General features: G+C 45.2%; 1 protein-coding gene across 1 annotated transcript; it reads left to right on the top strand.

The window, feature by feature from the left end:
* Positions 1-1033: 1033 nt before the first annotated feature.
* On the top strand, positions 1034-12119 carry LOC308100707 (uncharacterized protein; the record flags this gene model as incomplete). Its single annotated transcript, XM_080449775.1, has 3 exons — positions 1034-1071; positions 2949-3168; positions 10468-12119. Exons 2-3 carry the CDS (start codon positions 2985-2987, stop codon positions 12117-12119), a joined length of 1836 nt encoding a protein of 611 aa, XP_080305901.1. The 5' UTR covers positions 1034-1071; positions 2949-2984.
* Positions 12120-12695: the final 576 nt, after the last annotated feature.

Here is a 12695-nt window from a genome sequence, read left to right as displayed (position 1 = left end):
CGCGTGTATGTGCCATCATTTATTATTTATTATTATGAATTAATGTATTATTATTTAAACTAATTTGTAATAAAAGAATAAAACATGATGTTCTGAATGGAGGTGGCCGCAGTGAAACCGTACTGCTGTGGTCACGTAGCACGGAGACATTATTTTCTAAGACTAAGTTTGACGTTAATAAATGAATTAAATATTGCAGCAGGACAAAAGGGGCGGCGTCTGCTTGCATCACCAGGGCGTTTGAGCAGCGCAGGCGGGGTTTGAGCAGCGGGGGCGGGGTTTTCCAAGAGCTGGCATGGGATCCATAATAACGCGTCTATGGGCTGGACCGGGCTGGACTAGGATAGTGTTGCCATGTCGGCTTTTTATAAGCGACTTTGGGCTTGTTTTTCTGTAAAGTTGCCTGTAAATATTGGTGTTTGCGGGTTTTTTTGGGGCTTGTTTTTAAGGTACAGTATAGTTGTTTGGGCTTGCCTCCATTTTGTTTAATGACTGTTTAAACCAGTGGTTCTCACGTATTTGCATGTCAAGGACGACCAAATTAATAAATTTCTCCACAGACCCCCATCTGAATATTATTTGTATTTTAATTATAATTCCAAATCTTTTTCTTTTTCTTTTCAACATCTTTCTGAAAATAGCAGATCTACAAGCTTGTTTTTCAAGTAGACAATATATAGGTTTAAAGTGTATCCTATCATAGGATACAAGCACTTTAAACCTATATGCATTGGCTAATGAATGTAGCCTAGACATAGGATTCCTATGTCTCTAGGCTACATTCATTTTCGATGAATTGAGTACAAAGGACCCCAATGGAAACAAGCCATAGCGCTTTCTTGGGTTTAAAATCCTAATAGCATACCTTGTATTATTTGAACTGTACTTTCCTGTCCTTTTTTTTTTTTTTTTACAAGTCTCTTCTTCTGACCTTGTTTTCATAGTCCAGGCTGCTTATTTCTCTCACAAAATCTGGCTCAGTGGACTGGGAGGGATTCACATCTCGGCGGAGAAACAACAGTTTGATAAATCACCGTCACAAACACCGAATACATTGAAGTCAATCCGAGCGTAAGAATAACATACTTTTATCTTTGAACTACACTGTGTGTGTGTGTGTGTGTGTGTGTGTGTGTGTGTGTGTGTGTGTTGCTAACGTTGCTAAATGCTAGCTGCATGGCTAGCTAGGTTTGTTGGTTCAGGCTGAAAATCAAACAGTTAATGTTACATGTATTGTACAATGTTCTTTAAGTGTAAATGAACCTTAATGGTTGTTTATGTGCTGTTGTTGCTTCTCATTATGGCTGAGATTCTGCTTTTGTTAAATAAACTAATGTAGGCCTTTAACACATTGGTTCTCAAAGTGGGGTCCGGGGACACCCAGGGGTCCTTGAGGGAGTTCCAGGGGGTCCCCAGCTAAATGGTGTATAGTTAGGAACCAAATGGACCCTTATGGGTCTGTAACTCGAAGGAAGGAAAGCGAATAAAGGACTCAATAGAAAATAAAGAACCCTTAAATTGTTTTGGAACAGCCTTGTATTGGTAAACCAGGGATGGGTTACGACAAATTTGTATTCAGAAAATAACAAAAATCAACCCCAAAACAAAATATATGCAATCAAATGTATTTTCAAACTCAAAGACCAGGGGTTACAAATGGGGGTTATTAATGCAAGTCAACACCTAAAATAAGCAAAATCAAGTCCCTTTTCAATAATGTGGTCCAAACCCAGTTCAGTTCAAAACAAAACAGAAATCCTCTTGCTGTCCGTTATTATAAAGTCCTCTTGCTGTCAGTCAAGCTTTTCCATCCTCAATTGTACTTTATATTGTTCTGTGTTACCTTGGTGTTGAATTCCAAATATGGTCACTCCAGACACAGAAAGAATCCTGAATGGACTCCTCTTCTCCAAACAATTCCCCTCCTCGATCCAATTCTCCTCCCTGGATTCAAGCGCAGTGGAGGTGAGGTTGAAACTCTGCAGGCCTGCTTGTGCAGTTTAGTGAATTGTGTTTAGTGAAGTTGAAGTGAATAACTTTGCTCCAACTCGAGCCATTTCAGGTAAAATAAACTGCATAAGAATGCTGGACAACTGTCCTTGGGTGCTGCTGCCAGCATACAAACTGGAAATTACTCAATCAATCACACACCTGGCAATTTCAGTCCTAAGCAGGGAAATTGCCAGGTGTCAATCATTGTAAATTGTGGATGGCCCATTAATTAGTCAATTGGCCCATTAATTAGAGTCAATTGTGACTCTGGCCGCCACACGTCTCAACACAAGTATTATTACTTAAACTGTGGTGATAACCATGACCGTTTGGTAGTGAATGTTGAAAACTGGGTCATTCACCCATTTTGGATGCTGTCAATGCACTGAATGGGACATTATCACGTTTAATCAGACTATTGATTGGTCTAAGTAGGTGAGATACTGACCTACCGACGGGGCTCAGTAGGTGTGGGAGGCGCGCCGTCTCAAGCGAACTTGAGCCACGAGGGGCACCACCGAGTGAACTAAAGCGAGCATGTTGCCGTGCCGAAGGTTGCGAAGTTCGCTTGAGCCGACTCAGCGCCGTCCGAGTTATGTACCGATAGGCACAGAATCGTAAATCATGTTTTGTGGTGAGTGTTTACCCCAACTTTCATCAACCCACAGAATAACGACAAAACACTGAGCCCCGTCGGTAGGTCAGTATCCCACCTACGTATACAAATCAATAGTCTGATTAAACCTGATAATGTCCCATTCAGTGCATTGACAGCATCTGAAGCCGGTGGTCATTTCAGTGTTTTAGAGATATTTATGGGGACTATGGACACCCGGCATGGAACAGCGACGATCCCAGCCAAACCAGGATGTCTGGTCACCGTGCACTACGTTGAAAACATGACATCATCACTGTGTGACCACCGTCAACGTGTTTATTCTATTACTTCATTCCAGACCAGTGTGTGTGTGGAGTCCAGCCTGCAGGTGAAGATGAGTTATCCAGACCAGTGGGTGGAGTCCAGCCTGCAGGTGAAGATGAGTTCTCCAGACCAGTGTGTGGAGTCCAGCCTGCAGGTGAATATGAGTTCTCCAGCACCAACCAGCATCGTTTCTATTAAACAGGAACCTGAAGATGACGTTAAAGTTGAAGTTAAAGAAGAAAACCTGGACGCCAGTAAGTTTCTTTGTTTCTTTCTTTTATCATTCTTTCTTTCTTTATTTTTCATTTTATTTCTTTCTGGCTTGCTTTTCATTCTGTTGTAAGGCAATCACCTAATCAAGTTTCAGTATACATTCATCATGGCAAAAACATCATGATATTAAAGCTGCAGACAGTGGAATCAGTGTGTGCAGCTCAGCCACAGTTCTGTTTCCACAGAGAAACTATTCCATACGTAGCAGTAGTTTGTAAATGTTTAGGGACAATATCTTCCAGTATCCAATAACATAAGGTGGTGCTTGACTATGATTCATGTTGCCAGTAGGTGGTGCTATGACTATAACTCAAAATTAGCACCTAGACCTGTTCAGGCCACGACTCATCAAAGCAGATTTGACCAATGAACAGGCTGGTACAAAGCACTTCCTGTTTTGTGGCTTAACATGGGCGTTTGACACTTTATCAAACTACTTTATTTTCCATTCTGAACTTTTTTGTGCAGCGGTTAAAAGACATCGTCACAATACATAGATACCCAGGTCACTATAAAAAAAAAACTACAATACTTATCTATATTTATATAAATGATATGCAATCCATTTGTTTACTAGCATCCATCAGGTGGAACAGGAGTCTGTTGTTAAATAGTCCAACGTACTTGGGGGGAGGGGGGCAGTACAGGCTTCACCAGACCTAGGCGTTCAGCAGTCTGATGGAGTTAGGCGTGAACCTAGCTGAGCCCCTTTTGGTGAATGTCGAGGCGCTGTATCGACGGCCTGAGGGCATTAGACTGTAATGGGTGTGAAAGGTGTGTGTGATGTCTGTAGAGAGGCCTTCTTTACTATCCTTTCAGCTCATCAGCTCAACCTCCTTGGTTTTAGTTTGGAACTCCACCTCTCCTAGGCGGAGGGCCAGCTTTAGACTCTCAAGTCCTCCTCAGCTTTAATTAGAGACACCAGCGGATCCGTGCTCGAACCATGGGGCGTGTCAAGGGACCGAGTTGGTCGGAAGGAGAGTTGTTGGTTTAAAATAATGTTATTTTTTCTTTATTTTTCTTTATTTTTTTGTCTCTTTGTTTCAATATAAATGTTTTAACAGATAACAAAAATAGGTGTGCCCAAAATAAATGAAATCAAATTAAATTAGAAAATGTGCTCCTCGGAGCACAAGTCTCCGCCAGCAGACCCGTGCTATTTTAATAGCACGGGTCGTCTTGGTAGAACGGGTCGTCTTGGTAGAATGCACGTGGTTTTTGGTGTTCTGCAGGGGCGACTGAATATGTAGTGTCTGCATCTAAAAAATGTTCTTTTTTAAGCAATGTGTCATATGGGAGTCCTCGTAATTGACTGGTTTGTTCAAATGCTTGTCTGTCTTCTTCATCTTCATTGTCTTGAACAGTTTCAGCAGTTGATTGGTGTGTTTGATCTATGTCAGTTTTCTCTAGTGCTACATAATGTATTTGATCAAGGTGGCCAATTGTTACAGTATTAAGACTTCGGCCTTGTTGTGGGATCAATTCAACTCTATAGTCCTCTTCTGTGTTACTGTTGTAGATGAGTATGCTTTCTTAGCTTTGGCCTTCTGCGCCTTTGCTTGACCAATGTTAGGTGTTCTCAGAGGAACACACACACGCACGGACGGGTGATTTGTACTGGAAGGACTGATTGATCCTGTCTTACCTCACTTCAAATAACATAAATGGCTATTTGAAGTGACACACCTATTTATAGGATTTTATTTCGTCATGCGTCCCTCTAGCCCAGGGCTACTCAACTTAAGATGGCTCAGGGGCCACTCAGCAAAATACCAAAAGTCCAAGGGGCCGCAAGCTAAAAATGACGGTCCTATTTTGGATTTTTCGATTTTGTAACACGCATTGTTATTGTTATTGTTATAAGAAAATGTACATTTTGACATCATATTCTTTTCACTGTACCTGTTTATTTTGTGTGTATGTCCAGTGGCATCAGTTCAGCAAAAGCTAAGGTATGGCAAGGTTAGGGTTGCCAACTCCCAGAGATTGAAATAAGGGACACCTACCCTGGGTGCGCGGCCGGAAAAAAATGGGGGTCAAACCCCCCCAAAAAACCGAAATGCATAGAAAACTATGCATTATACCTGTAACAATTGATGTTTGTTTTTGGAAAAAAAATTTGCAACCCATATATTTGAACGGAAATGTATATATATATATTTTTTGGTTTGACCATGAGGGGCCGCCAAGACGCTGCGTTGGGGCCGCATGCGGCCCGCGGGCCGCGGGTTGAGTAGCGCTGCTCTAGCCAATCAAAGGCATTGGTGTCAAGATATTGACACGTGTCACGTGGAGCTTGACCAATGTTAGCTTGGCTAGGGGCCATGCTAACACACGGCGGGACGAAGCGAAAACATACTCTCCACCTCCGGCGGAGACAATTAAATAACCAAACAGAAACTGAACTGATCAACACAACTGAACTCAAACTGAACTGAACTCTGAACTAACCAGACACATGAGGTGGACACATAACAAAAACAAGTGTGCCCAAAATAAATCAAATCAAATTAAATAACTAAACAGAAACTGAACTGATTAACACAACTGAACTCAAACTGAACTGAACTCTGAACTAACCAGACACATGAGGTGGACATATATAGGGACGGGTCAGACCACTGTTAACACAAAAGGGGAAAAGACAAAGACTACCACTTAAACACACTCTAATAACCCCTGCTCCTCCCCATGGGAACGATGTACAAAAAAGAATTTCACCCACTTTTTTACCTTGTAAACCTGTGATGTGACAATAAAACTGATTCTGATTCTGATTCTGATTCTGATGGTGCAGAGAGACTGTGGTGCAGTCCAATTGTCCACATTAGATACAGATCTGGAGCAGCTGATCCCCATTCCTTTTGCCAGCCCATCATCTCAATTTCTGTCAGCAGCTTCTCACAGAACATACATTATAGTCTCAATGTGTGGCTGCTGAGTCAGCCATCACACACTCCCCCCCCCCCCCCCCCCCCCTTCGGAGCTCTCGCTGAAACGGCGAGAGAGGTAATCTGAAGTCACGTTGAGTTTGCCGCGGATGACGCGGCAGCCATTGGTGTCTTTCATCCGCTGCATCCACTGGAGGGCTTTATGGTCCGTCTGGATCCCCTCACACTTCACGCTTCTCACATCACGTTTCTCGCTTCACACTTCACGTTTCTCACTTCACATTTCACGTTTCTCGCTTCACGTTTCACGTCCCTCACGTCCATCACGCAAGGGACGACAAAGCCCTTTACCAGGTCAGCAGCTGCACACAAACATCCCCCACCCCCTCTCGCAACACACTACCAGTGTGGTGTGAGGATCCACATATTGGCTATCTCCATGCTGATGAAATGTTTTTCGAAAGTTATCAGAACATGTTCACTATCATCACTCTCAGTTGGAAATCTGTCCCCTCCAGTGGCTCCAGAGTCTGGAATACCCTCCTCCTCCTGTATTGGTTTTGGTGGTCCTCTTCCTCCTCTGCCACGATTCATGGCTCATCAGGGTTTGGAAAAAAACATATATTGAAAAAAATAAACCTGTGCTCTCCACCGTTATCCTACCACTGCCATCATCTGTCAAGGGACAGAGTTGGTCGGAAGGAGAGACACAGGGAAACTTGGTTGTTGGTTTAAAATAATGTTATCTTGACCTCTCCATAATATACTCACTATGGGATAACAGCGCCCCCTGGCGATGAACAGAGCAACACACATTGACTCCCGCGACAATTCTGATTGGTTAGGGTCATGTTACGCGATCCGGCAGTCCGGAAGAGGTATATAACCCCTCGTGTAACTATACCACACCCTCTTACTTCACTCTGCTACGCGAATGCGCACGAGCCAAAGCACACTCCGGATAAAATTCTACGAAAACCAGCTTTAACCCAAAAAGCTGTCCCCCACAGGAGTTTCGTAACTTATCTTTTATCGTTTAAGCACGCTCCCGTGGCTTATTTTATTAATTTCTTTCCGGTCTCCTTAAAGTTTTCTCTCCGTGGCTCAAGATTAGCCTTGAAGCTACAGTTAGCGGCTACAGGCTAAGCTACTGTATAGGCCAGGCTAGGCTAACGAGCTAGGCTAAGTTAGGCTAGGCGGCTAGTTAGCCCTTTGTTCGCCACGTGATGGAGTCTCCAAGAAAGTGCGGCCTGGAGGACTGCGTCTTCCTCGTCGCAGCAGACGACCCCCACCGCATCTGTATATCGGGCCTGGGGGTGAACCACGCCTTTGTCGCCAGATGGCATCCCGGTGATCTGGACGCCTGCAAAGCGTATGCGATATACACAGTGTTCCACCTCGACGGCCGGCTCACGAGGGCTAGATCTCTCGCAGCCACAGTCAGCGGGGAACGCAGCGGAGCTCCCCTCGCCGCGGGGCTAACGGCCCCGCTAGAGGAGGAGAGCCGTGCTCCTCCCCGACAGCAGGCGTCGTCCCACTCTTCCTCGACCAGAACCAACTCCAGGGAGGGTCGGCCTGGTTCTCTGGGAGTAGGCGACGTCAGGAGGAAGGTCCAGCAGCCACCCCCACCCTCTTCCCCCAGACCCCCACGACGCGACGCGGCGGCCAGCCGCAGAGGGCGGGGTAAATGACACTCACATCCCGGTCACGCCGGGCGTTCTACTGGCCCCTCCACATCCACACGGATGGGGTGGGGAGAGGCTCGTCCCCCAGCCGTTGCTGGGGAAGAGAACTGGCGCTTGTCTGGCCCTGGTGGACAGAGCCAAGGGCGGCTCCCCGGGTGAGAGACTCAAAAGGACGATGACTTTAGCGAGCGAGGTCTCCTATTGTTCCATTGAGTGTTTATGTGTGGCCTGAGTGTGGAATAAAAGTATTGCAAATTACAAAACCGCTCATTATTTCACCTGTCAGGGAGCGATGCAGGTCGGCCCCCGAAAAGCGGGGCCCCCGATATCATGAGCTCCCGTCCCACATGAGCATGAGCTCCCGTCCCACAGTGGCGCCCAAGCGCCACTGTGGGACGGGAGGAGTACAAAATGGCCGCTCGGGCCCCGAGTCCTCCCAAAATGCCGGGTCGGGAGGCCCGTCGTGTTTACAACCATTTGTGCACTGTGCCTCGTTCTGCCGCCTCCTTCAGGGAGGGCCTTTCTGTCGTCACTCTCAGCGCGACAGACAGACCGGGACAAGATGGCGGCGACCAAGGCAGGGCGGATGTTGACATCGAGGAAGGCTCCCGTGTTGGGTCACGTGACTTCCCCATGTCTAACGAACGGACCGTCGCTACCTCTACTGTCCCTAGCGGACGTCTCACGTACGGTCCCGTCAATTAGAATAGCGGCGTCTCCGGTTCCTATGGGAACGGTCACGTGCTCCGCGGAGATGATGACGTCAGCAAGCCCCACCACCCCCACGAACCCACTCGCTCAGTGTCTGGATCAATGGAATGCAAACCGAAACCCTGGGTGTTTCGCACCGTTCGAAAGGGCTACAGGTTGCAATTCTCCGGCAAACCTCCTATGACAGACAAAGTGTGGTTTTCTCATGCGTCAGGCCAAGCGGCCAAGACGCTGAGGGAGGAGGTTGTCTCTCTCCTGAGCAAGGGGGAGATCAGAGAATTATCCCCGAATCAGAACCTTCTGGTTTTCTATTCGACATATTTTCTGGTGGAAAAAAAAAGGGGGGGGGGGGGTGAGACCCATTCTGAATCTGAAGGGCCTCAACAGATATTTGAAGGTTTTCAATTTCAGAATGTTGACGACCGTGGCGTTGTTACGCACGATACGTCAGGGAGATTGGTGGACGAGCATAGACCTCAAGGATGCCTATTTCCATATTCCAATCTACCCTCTGCACTGGAAGTTCCTGCGCTTCGGCTACGAAGGAAAAGGGTACGAGTACACACTATATGCTTTCCCGCCACTGGAGCTGATCCCCCCCCCATCATTGGAGAGGGTCAGGCTCCATCGGTTTTACTGGTGGCCCCGGAGGTCGTAAAGAACTCCTCCTCTACGGCGAGCCGTGGCCCCTCCCCCTGTTCAGAGACCTGCTGAGACAGGGAGGAGACGAAGTTTTCCACGAACGCCCTCAGGAACTGGACCTGTGGGTCTGGCCCGTGAGAGGGCGAATTTGAGTTTGCATGGTCTGCCCCTAATGTAGTAGCTACCATCCAGGGCGCAAGGGCCGTTTCCACGAGGTTGGCGTATGACGTCAGGTGGAACATGTTTGTATCTTGGTGTCTGGAACAGTCACCGTCGGTGGTGGCTTTCCAGGCCCCGGTATGCAGCATCCTCATTTTCCTGTAGGACAGGCTAAGTCAGGATTTGGCTTTTTCGACTGTTAAAGTGTACCTGGCGGCCATTTCCGCTTGTCACGAGGGGTTGACCGTTTTATGAATGGTACTAGGCGGGTTAGGCCGGTTAACAGGCCTCTGTTTCCGGCCTGGGACCTGGCGGTGGTGCTGGAAGCACTCTGCCGTCCTCCGTTCGAGCCTTTTGAGTCTGCGGATCGGGGTCTGGGGCTGAGGACTCTGTAAGGGTCGTGTGACTTGTTGACCCAGGGGGGTTTATGAGTCCCATAGTGAGTATATTATGGAGAGAGGTCAAGATAACTTGAGGTTACGTATGTAACCCCAGTTTCTTTACTCTCGGAGTAATATACTCACCTAACACCCCTTCTGTGCGGATTTGGCATGCAGAGGGAAGTTGTTAAGAGGGCGTGGTATAGTTACACGAGGGGTTATATACCTCTTCCAGACTGCCGGATCGCGTAATATGACCCTAACCAATCAGAATTGTCACGGGAGTCAATGTGTTTTGCTCTGTGCATCGCCAGGGGGCGCTGTTATCCCATTGTGAGTATATTACTCCGAGAGTAAAGAAACAGGGGTTACATATGTAACCTCTAGTTCTTTTTTGTCTTTATTTTTCTGTCTTTGTCTCTTTGTTTCAAAATAAATGTTTTAACAGACAACACAAATAAGTGTGCCCAAAATAAATGAAATTAAATAACTAAACAGAAACTGAACTGATCAACACAACTGAACTCAAACTGAACTGAACTCTGAACTAACCAGAATGACACATGAGGTGGACATATATAAGATATGTAAATAACACAAACTAAAATACGGCTGGCCATAACAACTTGGTTCAGAGTATGGGAAGCCATTGGCGACCCCTCATTGGCTGGCCTTTAGTCAATAGGGCAAAAGTGAGAAAGTGAATCAAAATCATTACAAAACAAATTAATACGTAGAAGAATCAACCATATCAAATTGATAAACAATTGTATTGCTCTCCACTGACGTTACCTCCTCTCTCCTCGTTCTAGATCTCCAATTCCTGTCTATGTGTAAAGAGGAGGCTTCCCCTGAACAGCATGAGATGAGTCCCAGTCTGGTCAGGGTGAAACTAGAACCTCCACAGATTAAAGAGGAACAGGAAGAGAGGAGCCCCAGTCTGGTCCAGGTAAAACTAGAACCTCCACAGATTAAAGAGGAACAGCAGGAGAGGAGCCCCAGTCTGGTCCAGGTGAAACTAGAACCTCCACAGATTAAAGAGGAACAGCAGGAGAGGAGTCCAAGTCTGGTCCAGGTAAAACTAGAACCTCCAAAGATTAAAGAGGAACAGGAGGAGATGCTACTTCAAAGACCAGAGGAGGCTGCAGGGTCATCATTGACATTACTAGCGGTGAAAAGTAAAGATGATGATGAAAACAGAGAGACAGAGCCTCTAGCCAGCACCTCAACTGAACACATGAAAACACAAGCTGATGTAGAGCACTGTGGAACATCACAACCAACTAGTGATGACCAGCTCCTCTCTTCACACAGTTCTGAATCTGACATTACTGAGGACAGTGATGACTGGGCTTCACACTGTTCTGAATCTGATATTGAAGACAGTGATGAGTGGAGGCCCAGTGATGATCAGTCTGTTTTAAACACACTGAAACCACACAAAACACAACGTGTGAAAGGACAAAGGTTGTCTTTGAGCAAGAAGTTGTCTCAGAACATGAAATCGTCAAAACAAACACCATCCATGAGGAGTCAAACAGGAAAGAAAAGACGTTGTTGTACAGAGTGTGGCAAAGTCTCTGTTTCCAATGCTGATCTGAAAAGACACATGATGACTCATACAGGGGACAAGCCCTTTGCTTGTTCAGTTTGTAGTAAAAGCTATACCCAATCTCAAAAGCTGAAAAGACACATGATGACTCATACAGGGGAAAAGCCATTTGATTGTTCAGTTTGTAGCAAAAGCTTTAGCCGTACTCAAAGTCTGAAAAGACACAAGATGAGTCATACAGGGGAGAAACCATTTACTTGTTCAGTTTGTAGCAAAAGCTTTACCAGATCTCAATATCTGAAAACGCACTTTAGGAGTCATACAGGGGACAAACCATTGTCCTGCTCAGTTTGTGGAAACACCTTTAATGAAACAGGGAATCTGAAAAGACACATGATGACTCATACAGGGGACAAACCCTTTGCTTGTTCAGTTTGTAGCAAAAGATTTACCCAACATATACATCTGAAAATACACATGATGACTCATGCAGCGGAAAAGCCATTTGCTTGTTCAGTTTGTAACAAAAGTTGTACCCATTCTGGAAATCTGAAAAGACACATGATGACTCATACAGGGGAAAAGCCATTTGCTTGTTCAGTTTGTAGCAAAAGCTTTAGACATACTCCAAGTCTGAAAAGACACATGAGGACTCATACAGGGGACAAACCCTTTGCTTGTTCAGTTTGTAGCAAAAGTTTTACCCAATCTGGACATCTGCAAAGACACAGGAAGACTCATACAGGGGAAAAGCCATTTGCTTGTACAGTTTGTAGCAAAAGCTTTACGCGATCTGGAGATCTGAAAACACACATATGGGGTAAAAGCCCTTATCCAGATTGTGAGAAACCCTTCAATCGAAAATGTTACCTGAAGATGCACATAAGGAGCGCTCGGTTGGTGCAGTGGTAAAGTCCCTGGCCACCACCAAAATTTCTAGGAGTGAATATAGATAATAAATAAAGTTGAAAGTCAGATATAAAGTATATCTAATCAAAAATATCTAAGTCATTATCAGTATTACATTAAGTAAGATAATGTATAAATCAGTCATCATTATATACCTTGTACTGTTCCTTCATACTCCCATACAATACATACTGTGTGGAAGTGTGCGGCAATACTTACAAAACATACACAGATCCTTTTGTCATTCTTTAAAAAAAAAAAGCAATAAGGATAGTAAACAAAGCTGATTACAGAGAACTAACAAACCCACTCTTAATCAAACTGAACACACTGAAATATAAGGATCTGGTTGATTTCAAAACCCAACTCAAAGTAAAAAAACAGTCAATTGCCAAACAGTATCCAGAAGTTGTTTGAATGGAGGGAAGTAAATATGAATCACAGTTAAAGGTGTGGAATTATGGAACATCAGTAGTGAAGAACTGAAAAACTGCAGTACATCACTCAAGTTTAAAATGTGTATATATAAACAAAATATTGAAAGGATATTGTAATACGCTCTGAAGATGAACATCAGAA

This window comes from Gymnoscopelus braueri (genome assembly GCF_963280865.1).
Source record: "Gymnoscopelus braueri genome assembly, chromosome: 14".
Lineage (NCBI taxonomy): Eukaryota > Metazoa > Chordata > Actinopteri > Myctophiformes > Myctophidae > Gymnoscopelus > Gymnoscopelus braueri.
Note: the sequence above shows the minus strand (reverse complement) of the source record. Positions and strands in the feature narration are given on the sequence as shown.